At 41.4% G+C, this 22,429-nt stretch overlaps 1 protein-coding gene across 1 annotated transcript in view; it reads right to left on the reverse strand.

The window, feature by feature from the left end:
- LOC128794276 (contactin-6-like) overlaps positions 1 to 22,429 on the reverse strand; it is a 125,618-nt gene that overhangs the window by 82,687 nt on the left and 20,502 nt on the right. The window contains exon 2 of the mRNA XM_053954023.1: positions 19,820 to 19,957. Within this exon, the coding sequence (XP_053809998.1) occupies positions 19,820 to 19,874 (55 nt within the window). The 5' untranslated portion in view covers positions 19,875 to 19,957. The remainder of the gene's footprint in view (positions 1 to 19,819; positions 19,958 to 22,429) is intronic.

Here is a 22,429-nt window from a genome sequence, read left to right on the forward strand (position 1 = left end):
CCGGGATTAATTTCCCATGTTTTTCCCTAAATGGAATTTAGACTCATTTGTCATTTGCAGACTCTTGAATAACTTAATTTTATATCCCCTTGCCATGCCCTTAATGTGTAGAATAAGGACACAATATTTAACAGCTCCTTTCCAGTGGACATGTCACAGTCCCTGTCACAAAAATACCACCCATGAATTTTAGTAAAGGCAGCTTCTTGCTGTTGTTTTGTTCTCTCTTTAATATCCTTTCCTCGCTGGCTGATCTGCAGCAGAGAATAACATCAAATTTGTGAGAAATGATGTGCACTCTCAGAGCCAATGGTGTCCTAGAAGTCCATCTCTTATTTATAGAAAAGGTCAGGCTGGTCATTTCTAATTTCCTGATGCATCCTTTTGTGTTTCCTATAGAGAATGGACATATATTTGTTCTCCATCCTCCAGGTTCAATACAATCACCATGATTTCTCCAGAGATACACATGACAAATGCATTTTCGTGAGGCTGTTTGCTTTTGTTAAGGTTTAAATAGTTCAGATTTTTTTTAAAAAACATTGATTGGAATACGAATATTCGATTAAATGTATCATTTCTATACATAACAATTGTGTGTGAATCCTCATCATAGTGCTTGAAAGTAAATATAAACTCTTGTTATGGAATGTTTGATAAGAACTTAAAATGTATTTCTTTATGATGCCAAATCAGTTTGATCTACATAAAAACCATAATTATGCCAGCCTGAATTCAAAGCTAAAGCAGGAAAATGAATCATCATTCCTTCATTCATTACATGATATTGTCTTCAGCCAATCCAGGCGTTTACACAGTGCTAATGGAAGAGGAGGAACCCTGATTTTTCCATAATTATGGAAGAAGAAAGGGTGTCCCAGTGCTTCCAGTCACTGCTTTATGGACAAAAAAGGTGGCTATGTCACACCCTGATATTCCTGTCAAGTGAAGTTCAAGAGGTTTTACTCAGCCATGATAAATATTTCTATATTTATGCCCTTCCTCATCCAGACAGGGAGAAAGAACAAATCTGGAGTTCACACTTAATCAACTTAATTTCCAGCCAAATCCTCCTCCCTTTTCTTTCCTGCTTCTGACTCTGGCTGGATTCATATTCAGCTCCTTGTGAGGTCTCTGCCCAGCTGGAAATGCAAAGGAGAACATTCCAAGAGCAGTTTAGGCTGGCCCAGGCCCAGGCTGTAATGTGAGTATGGATAACTCTCTAGGCCAATACTGTAAATTAGCTGACTCTTATCCCTTTGCTACACAGATCTTCCTTCCCATTAGGATTTTTTGCAATCACTCCAAGCTGCTTGGTGAAAGCAGATAAAATCTGTTTGATGAAATTGAGATTGCCCCAGAAACACCATGATCTATTTGCAGGGAGAGGTTTTTAGGTTTGCCTGGGAGAATCAGCTCCAAGGAGCCAAACTCCAGAGGACTCACTGCTCCAGGACCAGGAATGGGGAATTCTGGTGGGCTGGGAGCACAAAGAAACTGTGGCTGCCCCGTCCCTGGAAGTGTCCAAGGCCAGGTTGGACAAGATTTGGAGCAGCCTGGGATAGTGCAAGGTGTCCCTGTGGGGTGAAAGTGAATGAGTTTCAGTGTCCCTTCCAACCCAAACCATTCCATGATTCTGGATGTTCCATATCAGCAAATCCTTATGGAAGATCATAAGGAGAAGCTTCTAAATGCAAAACTACCATAATTCACATAAGCAAAGCAGATAAGGAGGAATTTATCCAGGCTATTAAGTTCCAGGAAGGCTGTAAATTCCAGGGGTAGTGAGTTTCTAATGAATCTTTCCTAATGTGCCTTAGATAGAGCTTCATATCTGATCCAAAACATTAATATGACTTTATGGGCCAAAGCTGACACCTGATTAAGAGGCGTCTTTTAAATCAGTGTGATAGTAAAACACCTGTCAGCTCCAGCAAAAAGGATGGGACAGGTGAATTAGACCCTTCCCCCTTCTAAAGACAGCAGAAAAACTATGAAAAATCCAACTTATTCAAAATGTGTTTAATTTTTCAGCTGAAGGTATGGGTAATTTGTAAGTGGAAGACAGGGAGTTTATGGGGTGCACAGATTTTTAAATGCCGTGGAGGGTTTCCCTGCAAAGAGCACTGGGTTTTTTGATTGAATCTTGTCAGAAGCAGAATGAAATTGTTATTTCCCTCCTCAAAATCCTGGACCAGGGAGCTCAAGGACTTCAAAAGGAGCCTGACAGAGGCAAAACGAGGGGTACTGGATGAGACACTGCTTGATACCACCTAAAATAACACACATCTCTTCAAGGAGTCGGATTTTTACACTGGGAGAGAAGATGGGAAAAGATGAAGCAGAAAAATGGCCATGAAAATGTTGTGTGGAAAGAAAAACAACTTGTCAGGAGCACAGGCAGGATTCCCTCTGTCCCTCCCAGTGCCCCCCAGCTCTCTGAGAGTGAAGCAGCGACACACAGAAAGGCAGATTAGATCTTGCAGGTTTGAGCAGGAGGAAGCAACCTAAGACCTGCAGGATTTTCCCCAAGGGCCTTCAACTTTCATGTGTTTTCTCCCTTCAGATATTGATGTACAGAGCTCCAGAGACACAGGGCTCCTTTCAAGTCTCAGCTGCTATTGAAAGAGTAAAATTGGGAGTGTTGGTGGAATTCCACAGTGTCTCTGCTGGCATACACCAAACCAGGGAGACATTTAGCTCCCTGTGATGCTGGGAGAAGGGGAGGCAGTGAGGAGGCACACGGGGGGAAGTCCTGGCACTGCTGAAGGCAGAACAATTCTCAGTAATGACGGGAAATTTGGCACTCAAGCCCAGGGTTTATAAATGGAACTGTCTTTAAGATGACAGCCAAGAGTGCGAGGCATCTCTTGCACAGAATCATGGATTCACTGCAGCTGGAAAAGACTTCCAAAGCAACAGATCCAGCACCATCACTGTGGCAGGCACATTCTTCTCTCTCTCAGGATTTTTCATAGAGGAGCACAGAGAGACAAAAAAGAAAACAATTTCTATTCCTGCTCCTTGTTTTCCCATGTGGAATGTGTTTGGAGAATTGTTTCCCTGGGGTGATTGCTTGGTTGGATTCTGGTGAGGATTGTTTGGGGCTGGTGGCCAATCCAACCCACCTGTGGCTGGGCTCTCAGAGAGGGTCACGAGTTGCATGTGGGTTAGATCTGGTTAGAACAATAGGTTTGTAGTTTTAATATCTCCTTTAAATAGTATATTAATGTATGATAACATTGTTATAATAAAGAAATCATTCAGCCTTCTGAGCTGGAGTCACACATCAGCATTTCCTCCCACTGGCTTCACCTGCATTCACAATACATCACCACTCAACCATGTCCTCAGCTGCCACATCCACGCTTTTTTTGAACACTTCCGGTGGTGGTGATGCCACCACTGCCCTGGGCAGCCTGTTCCAATACTTTAGAACCCTTTCCATAAAGAAATTTCCTCTAATAGCCAATCTAAACCTCCCCTGTCTCAACTTGAGGCCATTTCATCTGGGAGACAGAGGGGAAAATTGTGCCCCTGCCCTGAGATTTGAAAAATAACGAGGGCAAGCAGATGAAAGGAGGCACAGCTGGAATCTGGAATTTCCCAGGAGCTGGAACTCCAAGTGCCCCTTCCTTTGTCCTCTCTTCCCATGTGTGATGGAAGTTTGCCTGTGGCTCACTCAGAGAACCTCACTCTTGATTTCAGTTTCGAGATAAGAATTTTATTTAATCAGGGCTCCTCCAGCCCTAAATGGCACAAAAATTTGAAATGTTTTCAGTAAGTCGATTCTGCATCCTGTCAATTTTTTACCTTGAGAAATGAGTCAAATATTCCAATATTTTTTTCTGTTATTTAAACAGGATCTCTATGGTGGGGCAGGTAGGGTGAGCTGAGGCCGGTGTAGCAAACAACATGCTCAGGTTATGGACTGACTGCACATTTTCCTTGGGTGTGAAAACAAACAACCAAGCCATAAAATACAGATTTAATTCCTAATATAACCGTTATTGTCAGAACCTAGCATAGAAAATTAGGGTGTAATATATCACAGGTGATAATTAAGGAAGTATTATGCAAAAACTGTCATAGTCATGAGAATTATGAGCCTTTTTCAATGAAATATATATATAGTGACAAAAGATTTTGTCAAAATGTGATACTCCCAACATTTTTTAAAAGTTCTGTAATAACCAGGATTGCTTCAACACTTTCTAGGAATATATTTGGGTAGCAGCAAATTTATTATCCATCTAACAGATACACACATTCTGATTCCAAAATAATTTAGGATGGATCCCTAAATGCCAAAATATGACATTTTCTCCTGGTATCACCCCGAGCACAACAATCAAACCTCAGATTTACAGGATACCGTGTTCCATACAAACCCCCAAATATTCCCTAAAGATTCCAGACCAGGAGTTCACATTGCAAAGAAGGAAAATTGCTCCTAATGGATGGATTGTGGAGAGCATTCAGTGGAGCTGCACTGATTTAAGCTTTCGACTGGAGATGAGCACAGATTTATGAACAATTCATTGTGGGGATGTGTGGAAAGGTGCTCCAGGAGAGGGGCTATAAATACACAGTGTGTCACCTGTATTAATAATGGAATCTTTTACTGAAAAATAAACAAACATGTAAGCAACAGTGCTGAAATTCCTACCTGGGCCTGACTTTTTTTGGCTGCATGAAAAGAACTCCCAGTGACTTTGTGCTATTGTGGGAGATGCAGACAAGTGAAAGAAGAGGTGAAAATCACCTTTTCATTAGTGTGGGTGATTGGTTTCATGTCATGAACTTGGGCATGTCCTTCAGATGGAGAACTCTGGTGGAACAGACATCTAATTATGGAGACAAATATCCCTGATGAAGTTGGAGGGATGTGCCTTTCTGATGGATACTAATCCTGACGTGCCCCCTTCTCAATGAAATTTCATCAGTTTTTTGTGTTACTGGGCAAGATGAATAAATAATAATGAACCTTTTCCAATCGAGTGCGTGAGCATTTTGTTCACTGTAATTTCAGTTCTGAGGGAGCCCCAGATTCAATGACAGATTCTGTTTGCTGCATTGTGCTCCTGTAATATTCATTTGGCACTGTTGCCAAACTGACTGAAGGCTTAATTCAATAATTTATGCTACAGGAGAAGATAACAGCTATATCATTTAATATCCTGCCACTTAAAGAAAGCCAGCACTTTGCTTCTCTCTAACTTTTCTCTGTTTAAAATGCAACTGTGCTTTGCTCTCTTAGAGGATGGGGAGTAATTAAGCTCAGATGATTATTGTCATTGGAATTCTGTGTGATGACTCCCAAATTCCATTGATAGATGCCCTGTCAATGCCTTATTAATGTGAGTCAAATGTTGACTTGAATAAGCACATAAGAACATGAGAAACTGCAGTTCTGCTTACACAGAAAATGAGGGAAAAAAAATAAAGGAGTTTGGAGAAATTTCAGACTCATTTGAGTCTTTGCAGCTCTTCACTCCCACCCAGGGGCTCTGGAGACAGAGAGGGACAGAGGACAATTGCTGCACTCAAAGATCCAGCCAGGAGAGAAATCATGGAAAAGGCTGGTTTGCAAATAGCTTGAATTTACTAAAGCAAGCAGTGATTCATCTTTGTTTCCAGAGGCCACCCTTGGTAAATCCCACTTATGCTCAACAGGAAAATTGTTGTAATGTGAAGCTCTATTTTGGTTCTGCAGCACTGAGAGTCTCAGTCCTTGTAGAAATCCAGATACAATCTCCATTCTACAGCACTATAATGCAGGTGGGTGTTTAAGCTCCTTGTACAAGTAATTTAAATTTGGTTTATTTATTTTGAATTACTGGAACAAAATGGCTCCTTCCCAATGCTTGTTTTTCTCACTAGTAAGGGGCATGAATTAAACCAGTCAGGAATTAGCTGTAAAACCATGACATCAGTGATGATTTTATATATAGATCACAAGGTTTATATCCTGGGATAACACTTAGAAATAATTGAGAGCATGAAGATAATAGAAAAACACGTGGAGACCATTTATTTTTGCAGCCCAAATTACTGCCACGGCAAAAATTCCTCAGGACACAGAAAGATCTGATATAGAAATTTCAGGCTGCCACCTACTTCTTGCCTTCAGATGATTGATAACTCAGGAAGAAAATCTTGGGATATAAATCATCTCAAGCAATGATCCAGGCAAGATTTAAAAACTCTTTATTTTCTTACATATAATTGAAGAGGAATGCAAGGGATATTTAAAACGTTTTAAACCTAAGGCAGGGCCTGATTTAAATTAGGTGATTCAGGGAGGATATTATAAAAATATTTATTGTATTGACTGACTGATAAGCATGCATTTGTCATCACAGTACTGGCATCCATTTGAAGGATCAGAGCTAAATCTGGGACTTAAACTTTTAGGAAAAAAATGGTCTTTCTTAACCAAAAATCAGATTAGAAAATTGACAGTTGGCCAGTGAAGATCTACCTGAGATAGATCAGACCTCGTGTGGCTTTTTTGAGGCTGTTTGGGTAAGATGAATTTTCCTGGCCAGCAGCACTTGCAGATGTGCCTCGTCTTGAGAATATTTATGTTTAATTCTTATTTTGGCATCCTGGCAAAAAAAAAAAAAAAATTAAAACAAAACCAAAAAAACATCTCAACTATCATGAGCAGCAGAAGGAAAATAGAGATTTAAATAGCAAAATGTGGTTGGGATTTCACTGGACATGGTTTTCTCCTTTGACTCCTCCTGCATTCCAGAAACTGGCTGAAAACAGGGAGGTGCAATCACTCCCCAGGAAAAGGCAGCACCATCCTCTGTTGTGGAAAATATCAGGCAAGGAAAATATAATTAGCATTGAATATTCTGTTATTGTGTCTAGCACGCTGAAAGCTCCCAGGCACTTTCAAAATAAATAGAATAAACAGAGATGAATGAAACTGAACTCTGCTAAATATCATCAATGAGGATCTGCTTTATTACTGGCAATTAAGAAGGGAAAGTCAAAACACAAGATCTCATTATCACTCATTGATTAAAACCCAGTTAGAACATTGCAATCCCAACCAGCCCACTGCTCTGCTCATTCTGCATTTCAGCACAGAAAACAGCACAATATTTCAGAAATAATTAGAAACACAGAGTTAGTGATCAGCCTTAATGTTCCCCAATAAAATTGCCAAAGCAAATGATTATGGATTGGCCAAAAGACACTATTTGAAGCCATCATCTTTTGTGGCTGTTTAATACCTTCATGATGATCTTTTTTTTTTTTTCTTTTTTTCCTGAGCAAACGCAAATGAAATTAAAATCATTCCAGTAATGGCACCCTGGAATTAGCAGAAGTCACAAGCATAACTTTGCAAATGCTCTCTTTTGGGGAAATGGCTGCCAGCCATTGAGTTGCTCAGGCAATTTTTGTCTCTACTCTCTATTTTAGAGGAGCTAATATCAACATTTCTGGTGTAGAGCAAGCTGGGAATGTCTCACTGTCAAAATCACCGTGCTTTTCCATTCAAGGAAAAATGACCTTTATCTGATGTGTTCTCTGAAAAAAAAAAAAAAAAGAAAAGAAAGAAATGACAGCATAAACAACAAAACAAAACCCAGCTGAAAGGAGGGGGGAAATTCAGGCTGATAGGGCTGCACTGAAATTCTGCCTTGGAGCAGAGCTGGGAAGGGAAGGGTCAGCAGGAAGGGCTGTGAGCCAGGGACACGTGAGGTGGAAATGTTGCTGGCCATGTCAGCAGGTTGAAAATCCAGGGAAAACTGGAAATTATCCTGTTTAGACACTGCCTGTCCCCTCCTGATGTGTGTATTTGACACCATTTTGAAGCTGCACAGAAACAGCAGCAGCCCAAAACTGGGGTTTGAGGTGTCCCTTCCCAGGGCTCTCACCCTGGAGAGGAGCCTGGAAAACACGGAATGCCAGGCCACGGGAAGGGTTTGCACCATTTGTCCTCCTGTGCCTCCTGTGCAAGTTTCCAGAGGGAAACCAGAACCTGAAATGCTTTTCATGAGCAGATATGAAAAATTCCCTAACTCTGGCCAGTGCCAGTTCAGCTGCTCCATCACCCTCTCCCCTCCTCCCTTTTTTCTCTATTTTCTTTATTTGTTAAAACTCAAACAGGAAAAGAATCAGGAATGATTTATTATTATAAAAAATACTATTTTCATCAACTTTTACAAGTTGTAATTTCCAATCAAGCCTTCACCTACTCTATTTTTCACAAACCCGTTTATTATTTCTGAAACCCGTTTTTTTCCAGCTGGGATTTACATTGATCCCTCTACACTTTGGGTTCTACCCTTGCCCATTATTTCACTTCAACTCACAGTTCTTTAAGAAACTCTAAAAAATTAATTTATGTCCTTTTCCCACCTGGAAACATTCATAAAGAACACAAGTGCAGGAGAAAAACTGAGTCCAGATTTAGGACTTCTCAGTCCATTGAGTTCTCTGTGATTTTGTAGAATTTTGCTGCTTGGGCTGGAAACAGAAATAAAAATCAGACAATCTACAGTAGGAATAGCCTGATGGGAGCTTTAGCACCGGGCCAATAATGAAATGCAGGGAAAACATTTCATATCTATTACTTTGGGGTAATTTTTCTCTAATCCAAAAATCACAAAACTGCTGTAATTCTGCGGAAATCTCGCATACTTGGCTGGCATATTTTCCCCAGCTCTAGTAGGAACTGATAACAGGCTGCTGAATTACTGCTTAATAAACCACTAAATGAGTGCCATCCAAGATAACGGGGCATTAAATGACGGCTATTCAGGGAAAAAGTAGAAGTGCAGAGAGAAATGCAAGAGGATTCTTTGCATAGAGGGAAATTGGATTAGTCATCTCATCTCTGCCAGTGGTGTAATTCAAACTGCAGCAGACTGGGGAGAAAAAAAAATGGAAAGTGTTTTGATGCCAAAGAAAGGAGGACACTCAATGTAGGGGCAGCTTGTCATCGCTTGAGCTGGGACAGAGTGTTAAAATTGTGGGGGTAATGTGAGCAGTGAAACATAATAAATGCAAAGACAAAATGAAATGAAATGCAAAGATGAAATCCAAAAAGTGAAAATAATATATGGGTGAGATTATAAAACAAAATAAAACAAGGGATATAGAGGTGTTGGAGAATTTCAGGATGTGAAGACAAAAAGGGCAAGTGTTGAATTCAGGCTGGATCACAGAATCATTGAAGTCCACAATGGTTTGGGTTGGAAGGACCTTAAATCCCATCCTGTTCCACCCCTGCCATGGGCAGGGACACCTTCCACTATCCCAGGCTGCTCCAAGCCCAGCCTGGCCTTGGGATGGGCAGCCAGCACTTCCCTTTTCCCCTGATTTCTGTGGGATTCAGAGTGGAAGTCCTTCCCTAAGGATCAAAGCCCGATCACACCGCAGAGGTGTGTGAGGAGCTGCCCTGTCCCTGCCATCCATCACAGCCTGGTGCCATCCATCTCCAGCAGAACCTGTCCCACAAGGCTGCTGGGAGCACATTTGCTTGACTTGTGGTGCTTGGGAAATTGTATCCTCCTGACTGATGGTCGCCGTGCCCGCGGTGCAGCATCACCAGCAGAGTTATGACAGATCTGCTCAAGGCCATATTTCTGGGCAGTGACATAATCAATGATGGATTCAGCTCTAATTTCAGGAGATTTAGACTGCAGAGTTTCAAAGCAAAGAGAGGAGGGTGCTCCATGTTCCCTCTCCTCAATAATTGCACCCGACTGAATTTACAACACGTCCTATTTCACCACATTCATTTTCTGTGTGCTTGTGTTTTCACATCCCTAATATCTTGAAAACTATGCAGACATCTGGGTAAAATGCCAGTGCAATACAATAAATGTTTGTTTGATTATTTTGACTTGAGTGGACATCCACCTTTGGGCTGACAACAATTCTCTTGTCTCGATTTCTCCTATAAATTAGTTGTGTATATGCACAAGCATTTTACACATATCCAACTGGGAGAGAAATCTTGATTCAGGTTTGGTTTCCTTAAAGTTTGCATGAATTTCAGTTGAACCACAGGTTTTTATCCAAAACTCTTAACCCAAGTTATTTCAAGGCACAAAATATGAATCAAGCTGGATTCTGTTCATAGGATTTTGTTCTTTTCCATACAAATTCTCAGTGCTCACCTTTCAGGTCACTCTTAATCTGTAAATATTTTTTTTTCATGGAAAACTTGGGCATTTTTCTGGGAAGGAGAGGTTTAATAATACGTAGATATTTCTGCTCTCTAAATCTCACTGTGCACTCTTAGTTTTATGTGATTATTTTTAGATTCTCTGAAGAAAAGACATTGTTGTTCCCTGCCAGTGAGCACTGAAAGTCAGTAGCATCACTGGCAATAAAACCACTTTAATTTGCAGTCAGACTGGTGGGATATTAATGAGGTTTACCTTTCTTTAAGGCAAATTTGTGGAGTACATGTGCAGCACCATTTTAATTGCAACACCACACATAATTTCGTGTATCGCCAACTTATCTCCTGGAGAGGCTGGGGGTTAATTGAGTGAATAAAATAAATGTAGACTAATTAGGAAATGACAAGTTATAGCTGATAAGGTCACTTGTCAGGCAAATATGAATTCAATATCTATTGCATAAATTGTTACATTTTGTCTGGCCTAGAGCAAACTATTTGTGTTTTGCAAACTTACAAATGTACAAGGAAGACACAGAGAAAAGTCTTTTATTCCTGCCATATTCAGTGTAAATCAGAATAAATCTAAATAGAAACAGAAGTTGGAGGTATCACATTATATTCTGATTTAAGCTGCATTATACCATCTGTGATTTTTGTAGCTATAGCCTAATATGACTCAAATATGAATCTGATTAATGCTCAATAAATTAGTGGAGATTAACCCCTACAGTTTTGTTGACATTGTATTGATACCCATTTTTTTTTAAGCTGCAGGAAAAGTAATAAATCATCAAAACCGATTTGGCATAAGTGTATAAAGTGAGACAATGTTAGAGGATGAAGAAATTGCATTCCATAAATCACATTGGGGCTGGGGGGAAAGGCCTTCTGAGCACGTGAGCCAAAGTTTGGATAGATTTTACTCTAAAGCACTCTAAATTTTCCAGGGTGAGCTCAGGGCACTGAGATGGAGACTCTCCCAAGGCTTGGGAGGGAGGGGGGGCAGCCTGGGCACCTGCTGGGCAGTGAAACCAAACAAACCCAGCCTGGCCAAGGGCACCCAGCAGTGCCACAGAGGAGAAGCCAGTCCCGAGCTCTCATTTTCTAACAGGCTGCTCTCTCCCCAGACAGTTCTCCCAAATGATAACGAGCTTTGCATCTGCTTTTAAAGAAATCCTGTGGCAAAAAAAAAAAAAAAACCACCCAGACTGGAGATCAGCACACAGAAATAACCTCCCATGGAAATAACCTTCCATTGGCTTTGGAATGATGCTGGGCTGGTGCCTGAATCCCTGCTTGCCTCAGAGCTTTCCTCCCTGGGGTGCAGGGATGCTGCTGGTGGGCAGCCCTGGCACAGGTGCCCAGAGCAGCTCTGGCTGCCCCTGGATCCCTGGCAGTGCCCCAGGCCAGGCTGGACAGGTCTTGGAGCAGCCTGGGACAGTGGAAGGTGTCCCTGCCATGGCAGGGAGTGACTCTGGAGGGGCTTTTTGGTCCTTACCAACCCAAACCATTCCATCTCTCTGTGATCCCATGACAAAAGAAAGGTGAGGCTGCTGCCTGTGTGCACAGGTTTGTTTGCAGAACAGCTCCAGCACAAATGTCTGCACCTTCCTTGCACCTTTTTTTGCACTCCCCTAAAATGGCTGCAGAAAGAATTGCGCAGAAATAAACCCTTTCTTCCTGCTTTTCCTCAAACTGCTGCAATATTCAGGAGATGTCAGAGGTTCTGTCACTGAGAGAGAGTCCTGCTAATGCCAGGCACACACCAGGAAGCCCCCTGGCCATTAATGTGAGTCTTCACTCATGACTCAAGCATGACCTTTGTGTGTCTTCTGCTTGTTTTGGCAGCCAAAGTGAGCAAAGTTCCCCGGCAAATAACGAAGTGATGCTGCTGCTTCAGAGGAAAGATTGCCCCAGCAAACAGTGTGACAGATCTGATCTCACAGCTGTTTTGTGCAGAGAAGACAATTTAAAGCCACAGCGATTTCCTTGCTGATACCTTGAAGAGTTGGAATTTTTTCAGTCATCTTTCCCCTTTCCCTCAGAACCCTCCTTCCTTCTACTGTGTTTGGAAGCATTGAGGACAATTATTCTGTTTCTAAGGAGCTCCAGGGCTGCAGTGAAAGGTGCATTTGTCATTACAAATATCTTTGTCCACGAGAACTTTTCATTCCCACCAAGAGCAGCTCCCACCATGGCAAAGCTCGAAGGAGTTTGATTAAAAGACCTGACTTCTGAGTGGAATTGAGTGAGTTACAGGTAATTAGAGCAGGCTGAAAAGCAGGATGATGATGTTTGGAGTGAAACAATGTCACACACAGTGCCTTAATTAGCAGCAAAAGTGATTTAGCAAAGTAATATTCTAATTCCAATCCAATTGCTACAAATTATTAATAACAATAACCATGGAATAACCGAGATCCACTAACAATGAGATACAATAGCTGTCACAGGAAAACATAGGGCCCCTTTCATAATGAGATTGTAATTAGAATAGAACAATAAAGCAGATATTAATATTGAGCACAGGACAAAATACTGGTTATGCTATAACCAGAAGGGGGGAAAGTGCTACTGCTAAAATTCTGCAAGGGTCTAAAAATCAAATATATCAAAATAAAGTTTATAAATTTTCCTTTTGCTGCAAACCAGGAGGGAATTTAGGCAGTGTCTGACCCATAGGACAAGGACTGGCAGCTCTGGGTGGACTTGGCACACAAGGGGAAGCAGAGAGCCAGGGAAATGGGGGCTGCAGGTCCCCTCTGTGCCTGGACTCTGCCTCCACACTCAAAATTTGCCCTCTTGCTCCCCTCTCACCTCCTGCAAGTTATAGAGCTTTATCTGCCTTTGGATGTCAATGGTGATAACTGTGCCAGCAACCACAGCAATTGCTGAGATAAATCCTCACATGGTGCATGTGGGGCTGCTCCTCCAGTTCCTGGAACTGTGTAATTCCATGGCAATGAAACGCTGCTTTTAATTTTTAACTCTTTTTAAAGAGTTTAATCCTAAATATGAATGGAGTAATGGAGAAAAGGGGTGTTCTGGAGGGTGAAAAACAAGTGCAAGGTAAATAAAAATAATCCATTCACATTATTACTGGCTGGCTCAGGACTAAAATCCAGTCTCCTGGGAAATGTGTGGTTTTCACTGTTTTGGGAGCTACAACTGGGAAAACGGTGGGATCTGAATATCACAAGAGCAATGGAAGGAGTGCTTTCCACACGGCCCAGCTGTGGCAGCTTCAGCCAGCAGCTCAGAGCTCCCCCAGACATTTCCACCCATCCAGCTGGAATAATCCATCCCTATTTCCCTCCGACTGTCCCAGGCCTGCCACACTCCACACTCCACAAGCAATTTTTTGTGGCAATCACAAGATTTCTTCTTGCAGACAGGGATGAAAAAACACCTCCCAAGCCCAAGAGGTTTATTTTTGTAATGTAGGCACCATAACCACAGCCTAAATCATCCGGAGGGGTTGGAAATGACTCTGGGAGCTCAAACTCTGTGACAACCACATTTTCTGTCCCAGGCAAGTGCCTACCATAATAATATGACATTTTTTTAAAGTGCTTTTTAAAATACATTTTTAAAGCTTTTTTTTTTTTTTTTTAACAATACATTAAAAAAAAGTGCATGAATTTTTTTTTGCTGCCAAGAGGGCAGAGGAGAAAACACCGATTTTTGAAATACCCCGCTGGAGTGGAATTGTGGCAGCAAGATTTCCCTAGGAATGTCAAGTAGGTGCGAATGCAGTGAATTCCAAGAAGTTTTCAATGTTAATTCCTGCTCAACAAAAAAACCACACAAATAAACAGCGATCAATAGGCGCTAAATGAAAAAGAAGTAGCAAATCAATAATCCCAGACGTTTTATTTTCCAGCTTCTGCAAACAATGGGAAGGATGATCGGCCTCTGATTACGTGGAAGTCTCAGATATCAGTCACAGCACTTAAAAGTTTGTGGGCAAGATTTCACCCGTGTCAGGGTGTTGGCCCAGGTTTTCATGTCAAAATAAAGTAGAGTTAATTTTTTTGGGTATTTTTGTTTGTTTGGTTTGGGTTTTTGATGGGGTTTTTTTATGTTTTTTGGTTTGTTTTTTTTTTTTGGTAGGTTTTTTTGGTTTTGGTTGGGTGGGTTTTTTTTTTCTTTCTTTTTTTTTTTTTTTTTTTTTTTTTAACTTTTGTTTTTATTTGCATTTCCAAGCTCTGATTTCTATAAAAAAATTTCTCATATCTGCTAGTGGAAAATTAGACTTCAGCTGGGTTTCTCCCTATTTCATATAAGATGTAGATGATCCTTGAGGTCCTTTCTAACCCAAACCCTTCAGTGATTCCATGATTATGTGGCTATAATAAAATCTAAGCTTTCAAGTGTCAGTTCTTTAACTGAGGTATTGGTGTACTGGAGATAAAAAGGGAGCGAATTTGGCTCTCAACTTCCAAAAAATCCATGTTGGTAACTCTAAAATGGGGAATCTCAAAATTCAGCTTCTCTGGGCAACCTGTGCCAGGGCCTCAACCCTTTTTAGGGAACAATTTATCTCTAAAATCTATTCTAAACCTACTCTTTGTTTAAGCAAGTACTTAAAACCAGCAATTTTCCTTGAAAATTTTGTGCTTCAATAAAGTGTTTCAGTAATATATTCTTGTGCCTTCTTAAGTTTAATGTCTTTATACTGAAATTTGCCATTGTTGACAATAGAAAATGCTCAAAATATTTGCCATGCTTAATCACCTGCTAATTTCAACTTCTTGGCAGTGATAATAAAGCAAAATTGAATTGTCTTTGAAGCTGTTGCAACAAAAAAAGTGAAAAAAAAAATCATGGCTTCTAAAGTACCAGGATGTTATTTTAAAAAGTTAATGAACCTTTTGTGCTGGGAGATAAAATAGTTTGATACGAAACAGGAAGAAATCATGCAAAATTTAAATAAAAGGGAAAAAAATAATGTAAAGCAACTAATTGAAAAGATTGGGAAGCAATAATTATTTAAACCAGCATAAAAATAGACAAGGCCTTTCAGACTAAAGAATTTAGACTCTAGAACCATATACAAAACACAAAACTCTGGTGAATTCACACCCGTGAACTGCAGCATCTCCACCTCACTCCAGGAACCATAAATAACATTTCCCTGACAGTGAAATCAATGCAGGCTCCAATCTCAAAGTGCATCCTCAAAGCAGCACCTGAGCTCTCACCTCTTCTCCACCACATCCACGCACTCAGGGGAATTCCACAGAGGGGTTTTGCTGGGAGATGAAGGACAATGAGGGAGATTCTAATGTTGGGTGAGTCTAGCCCGTGGTAGGGAATGTTGGACATAATTCCCAGTCTCCAGGTTTGGGGTGGAGTCCTTGGGGAATGTGAGTGGCACTGGTGTCCAGCCAGGGCAAAGCTCTGAGGTGGGTTTATGTCTGTCTGGTGGAAAGCTTCAGACCCCGCCACACTCCCTAAATGTAATGGAGAATCTTCAGGGCATGAGGTTCCTTTTTTTCTGGCTCTGCTCCACCGGGGGTGCTTGTTGTTCATTGATGTTGGGGAATGAGCTGAACCTCCTGGCACCCCACAGCATGGAAACAAATTTCTTCAAATGTCACTGCTGCCTCTCCTGGGAGCATCAGCCATGTCCTGCCACAGCCTTGCAAGTCCTTTACAGAAATGCAGCTTTTTATTTCCCCAAACCATGAAAACCTCCACGCCGTCTAAGGGACACCCGATTATTATCATTGTCCGACTCATCAGCACATCTCCAAATGCTTCTGGTTGTTCAGGGAAGCCTGAACATTGCCAGGCTGGACTAGTTCATCTCCACATTTTTGCTGTTAGAAATAGCAAAGATGTCACTTGTCCTAAAATATATGGTGTGCTGTTCCATCCCTAAAGGTGCTGTTATGCCAACAATAAATCTGCGAGACGCTGCAGGCAGAGTGTGGGATGTGCTGCATTCAATATTCATCCTGCTGTGACCCAGAGGAGGATCAGGACACTTTGCATCAGGAAATGTCTCTCTCTAATTTAACAGTTTCAAAAGGATGGGCCAAAAACCCAGCCCGGGAGGTCGGGGTTGCATCTTGGATTGGTTTGGAGGCAAGGAGCCAAAGGGCCGTGTAAAAATACAGTTGATGCCTCATTTCCAAATTCAGGTCAGGCTGGCTTGGGATATTTCTGTTGTCCACAGCCTGATAGAATTCACTGCCATTCTGCTTTTTCCTTGTCTTTAATCCTGGAAATCCTCTTTGCTCCCACCGTGGGGCCAAGACCATCAGCAGAACAAAGGACAGTGACAAAGGCCACCTCTCCATGCATGGATTTATTAGAAGAGAAGAAGCCACCAGGAAACAGGTCAAAGAGGAGGCATTTCCCTTTAGGAACAGGAAGGACACAGAAAATTTGGATCAGCTGTCCAGGAGGAAGACAGACCCTTGAAATGATCAGAAGGTAATTCCTTATTGACCCAGGAGAGAATGGAGGGACCAGAGAGAGAGAGGTGAGGAAATTTCCTCCAACCTGTTGGAGAACCTGACCTGGCACCTACACCCACAGAACAGCCTGAGGTGCATCTGATGGATGCTTAGGACAGAAATATGATATTTAAAATGAAAATAAAATCCTGTCTCATTAAGATATTCTGGGCAACTTGCACAACAACTCCAGAGGAAGCAGCACAATCCAGGAGCAGCCATAGGAGTAAAACCTGAGAGAGTTTTGGTGTGAAGAGACAATTATTTTATTTTATTGAGCACTTTGGACAGGTCTGTTCATTTCAACTTCCCAAAATCCTGCCTACATCTTTAATCCAGAAAGGGAAGGCTCTTTCCTAACATATTCATATCAAGTAAAGTTTAAATCTCAGTGATGTCAGGAGATGGTTGTTGTACATCCCTATAGCAAGTACACAGAATTTAAAGTAATGATCTCTGAGTTTATCTTCATCACCCTTCTTGCCTCTGGTGCTCTGCTTAGATCAGATTATCTCATTTAAATAGCAATGGGTTATGAAAAAAAAAAAATCTAATCTGTTCCCTCACTGTGCATGCATTACCTTATTTTATTTTGTCCCCTAAGGCACTGCAAGAAAACCCTAAAGACCCTCGTGGAGACACATCAAAAAGCTTTGCTGGAAAATAAGAGTTGGAGGGAACATTATTCTTTCCACGATTTTTTGCCTATAAAGAGAATATAGAGGACACTTTGATTTTTGAGTAATTGAATTGCCATTTTTCGGGGGTAATAATATCCAGTTCTTCTGCACAGCACATTTAATCCTGAGATTTAAAATTAATTTATAGGTCAAAATCATTTTCATTCGACATGTCAGGTAGAATTGAGGTAGAGACAAGGAGGAAATGAGTGACCAATGCCATCCAACACCCTGAATTACCTTTTCATCCCCAGCCCACAAAACTGCACTGCTCAGCATCAGGGCTGGTTCCTCCCCTTCCCACCCATTTCTATTATTCCTAAATTGATGTGAACCTTCCATGTGATAAATCAGAGAAGTTTTGCCATAAGTGCAGTTTGACTGTTACCATCAGGCATATTTCAGAATGTCATGGAGTGAAAATCAGCGCAGCTCTGCTGAAATCAATGGAGTTAATTTATACCCAGGAATAAATTAATTTATCCCAGTGAAGTCAGTGGGAGCTTTTGCTGTTCCTTTAATTGAGAGCAGGAGCAGGACAAAAGTGCCGTTGTGAGCTACTCTTGGTGCCTGGGAATATGGAAAATTTGCATTTTTAGCTATTTTTAAGTCTTTAAAAGCTGAACATGTTCATCTAAAAGTGAGCTCCCAGTACCTTTTAACTCAGGTTTAAAGCCCAGCACTGGGCTTGTTAAAGATGATCCTCTGGCAAGAATGATGAAGATGACAAAAGGTTTCAAAAATGAAAGCTTGGGGGAAAAAAATAAAAAAAAAAAAAAAGGAAGGAAAAGGTTCTTTTTGGAGATACAAATAATGGGTGTAAGAATATCTTGTCCCTCATGCAGCTGCCCTGCTCCTCTAGCAATTCAGATTCCAGGGCCACCATCAATTTCCTTGAGAAATCAAGGAATTACAGGGGAATCCTGTGCTCTGAAAGACTGGTACAAGTGCTTTACTCAGAGTAGTAAAGGAGGGAAGGATCTGTGAGAGGTACCCAAGAGGGCTGAGTGGGGCAATGAGGAATTAAAGGGAAGATTTAGGTCCTAAACACATGGTTGTTGAGATGAGTTCAGCAAAGCTGGGCTTAATTGAGCGACTGCTCGCTTGAAATATTTTATATATCACAATATTTTATATACTCCAAGATTCTTAGTCCTTAATGTGCTGGTTGTTTGTTACTGAAATAGCAACTTGATATTGATTTAACAGACAGTCTGATCCTGAGATTTGCTTTTTTTTTTTATCCTGAGGTTTACATTTCACATTTAGATAAAACAGCATCGAGGTTCATTTAAATTGTATTTTAAAATGGTACTGAAGTCTGCCCTCTGCTCTGTTTCTTCACTTCAAACAGCTGCTGACTCATGCACTACATAATTAATTTAAGTATCATTTGAGGTTACTTTAATACAATTTCCTTGTAAGTACATGAGTAATATCCTGGCTATTTAGAGTTCAATACATTAATTGGAGACAAAAGTCAGTTGTCATGGTTTCTATCACAGCCAAGTGTGAAGGGTCAGTCCATCCCCAAATTCATTAGAACCACAAAGAGTTCAGTTCCCACCCGGTGCCTGTTTGGAGATGAGGCTGTAATGAGCCACATGAGTTAATCCCATTTTTATGGCTCTGTGAAGCAGGATTGTCAAGTTATATGCTTTTAATTAGAAGAAAGGTTTGGATCAGGAATGAACTCAGAATGCCAAACCTCACTGTGAGCAATGCCCAGCCAGGCAGCAAAGAACATTTTACCTCACAATATGTTACAAACTGTTGATATTTTCAATAAACACAGGGGATATTCAGGAAGGAGAATGGAGGTGAGGCATTCCTGCTCCCTCCAAGCACTTTTTGTCCTCTGATCCCAGCCTGAGGAGGGTCAGGATGCCCAGGGTGGGAGGATGAGGGTCCATCACCACTCCAGCAGGAGGCAAAGAAGGAATGTTTGCACTTGCTTTGGGCTTTAAGCCAGATTTTCTCTCCTCTTTGTGCATTTATATTGATAGTCCTTATGATTCTCACCCATTGTTGGACTTCATAAATAAACACTTTAATTTGCCTTTCAGTTAACTGTGATTTAAAGACACTTCACTCGCATGGAAGCACTTGAAGGGTGTGATATGAAATGTGGAACCAAAACCATTAATTCAGTGCTCCCAAACTGGTCTGGTTTTCAATCCAGCTTCATTTCCTGATATTGTGGCCAAGAAATGTTTTCACGATGTTGTCACCCAAGTAACAATTGCTTTTCTTTCTCACTGTTACAGCTTAGACTATTTTTTAAAGCTGTTACCCGGATTCCAGCTTTCTTATGATCTTGAAAAGTGTTTTTCTGGTTCAAAGGCAGCACCTGGAGTTGTTTAAAATTAAAGCGTGTCCTAATGAAAAGCTCCTTAGTCACTTGTTCCTACAAAAAAGGGCTGTTAATTTTGGTAATTGCTTCTCCTTTCTCCAGGAACTATGACACTGACAGAGATTTATCAATCACAAACACTAATAGTGGAACATTTTACCTGTGCTGCAGCTCATGAATGGCAGCAGACTTATTAGTTTCCATAGCAACACCATCTCCACTTTCCAAGGTCAAAAATTCCTCCCATCCAATCAGTGGAAGAAAGTAAAGTGTGTCTTCCTGTGACTACCTGGATATTCTGCAAAAACAGGAAGAGATATTGGGCAATTAAAGTACAGACTCCAAATAAAGACCCCAAATTTCCCCAGGTAAAATCACGTTCTGCTGCACCGTTTGGAGACTCAGACACCACAAATGCAATAGGATAGGCTCATTCTGGCACAAAAATAATTCCAAAATGAGACAAAGTTGGAATGAAAATCATAGGTAATGTTGGGGTTCCTCCCATCCACTCCATGAGGCACAGAGATCTCTTGGATGGGAGGGAGTTTCTCCACGTAGGAAAGAAAAATCTGCCTGTGGTCCCTCTGCCAGTCAGTGTTGGGATGGAAGAAAATGAAAGTGTTTGGGAAAATGAGCTTTTCCCAACTCCTAAATGTTCAACAAATGTTAAGATATTTCTTGCTCTATCACAGGGAGCCCCTCTCCATGGAGCCAGGCTGGGAGAGCTGGGGGGGCTCACCTGGAGAGGAGAAGCTCCAGGGAGAGCTCAGAGCCCTGCCAGGGGCTCCAGGAGAGCTGGAGAGGGACTGGGGACAAGGGATGGAGGGACAGGACCCAGGGAATGGCTTCACTGCCAGAGGGAAGGGATGGATGGGAGATTGGGAAGGAATTCTTGGCTGGGATGGAATTCCCAGAGCAGCTGGGGCTGCCCCTGGATCCCTGGCAGTGCCCAAGGTCAGGCTGGACACTTGGAGCAGCCTGGGACAGTGGGAGGTGTCCCTGCCCTGGCAGGGCTGGCACTGGGTGGGATTTAGGGTCCCTCCCAACCCAAACCAGTCAGGGATTCCAAGATTCCATCGTGGTTTGGTTCTGATCCCAGCCAGGATCCTTTGGTGAATGTGTTGTATCCTGATACAAAACAACTGATCTCCCAGGAGAGGAGAAGGGATCACAATGTCACACACACCCCAGGTAAAAAGGAAAAAAAAAACACATTATGTGTGTGAAGTTTGATCCTTCAGAACTGAACCATTCTGTAAGGATTTACAAAACAATTTCCTCTAATTTCCTTTGACATTTCAGTCAACAGATGATGAATTAAGCCAGGAAAAAGTATCTCTTTGGCCTATACTCCCAAAGGGCAAACGAGTGATTTACTGTTGGGCATCAGCTCATAAAGCAGCTGAAACCAGAAATCACTTAATAAAATGAGTTTACAAAATTGTAAAATCATTCCAAACCTTTTAAGTACTGAAAATTTTCCACTGAGAAATTACAATTATGAGGCACACTTATGGATCCATATTCTCTTCTCACTTGTCTCATTTTTCACAGCAGTGTGAAAAGATCTCATCCAGGGTTGCCCTGGAACTTATTGCTGATAGGAGTGACAGAGATATTTTTTTAGAAAATTAAGAAATCCAAATCTTCTGGAAGCCATCCCACTTCTCTAAGGGACTTCATTTTGTTAATATTTTCTGTAAGCTTCACCTAAGAAATGCAGGAGTTCTCAAGGGAGACACTTAGAATCCCAAGGAATGATCAAAACTTGACAAGCTTCTAAATTTTGGAAAAAAAGGATGGAAAAACCCCAGAGTTTCTTTTAGCCTTTCATGATGTCCTACTTCGCACACAGCTGTGATCTATTGAAGAACATTTGCAAAATTTATAAGTGTTTGAAAGGAAAAGGATTAAAAAGTATTAAATTATAATTCTGTCGGAGTAGAAACAGAGAAGGATGAGCTGCGTTGAACCTTTATGTATCAACCCTGCTCCAAGCAGCAGCAACTGCCCCTAAACACCCTCAGTCAATATTTCCTTTCTTTTTTAATACTTTTGGGTGCTTTTTTAGAGCACTTGCCTTCAGTTCAGGTTCCACTCCAGCCCCTCCTTTAAACCACCTGGCCATACTGAAGGTAGGCATTGATTATTTCTGCTTCAGTGGAAAACCTGGTGCTTTTCCTTATTGAATCACATCATATTTATTTCACACCCTTTCTCCTGCTTGTCAATATTTGTCTTGAAGCTCATGTACATATCTGTGATATCTGAGACAAAAAAAAAAGCTGCTTTAAATTTGTTTTCCCTTGTCCTTCCTGAACAGAATGTATCCCTTCAGATCAAAAAATGTAAGTTAGGATTTTAATTAATCACTTAAATGTAATCTAATCCCTCCTGTATTAATTTTGTGACTTTACCTGTCCCAGTTTTAGATTGTTTTTTTTTTTTCCCTGGAGGAGGGAGAAGATTCCCCAGGCACCCAGGGCCGGTGTGTGCAGCAGCAGCACAGGGTGAGGAGGCTCAAATTGCCCATTGGCTGACAAATCATCCTGGTGGGTGCCAAGTTGGCTGTTAGCAGATAACAACCAGCGTTTGTCTGCAATTTATCCCCTTTTGCTGAAGTTATTTGCCACGAATTCTGCACATTCCCACGTGTTTTCCTTGGCATTTCTATTTGGATTCCCCTCCTGTGCTGGGTATTTCTCTGTGGTTGTTTTCTTGGACAGGGAACACGTCCCAGTGTTGGTCCCACCCAACTCCTTTTCCT

The sequence above is a fragment of the Vidua chalybeata genome, chromosome 12, assembly GCF_026979565.1.
Source record: "Vidua chalybeata isolate OUT-0048 chromosome 12, bVidCha1 merged haplotype, whole genome shotgun sequence".
In the NCBI taxonomy this organism is placed as follows: Eukaryota; Metazoa; Chordata; class Aves; order Passeriformes; family Viduidae; genus Vidua; species Vidua chalybeata.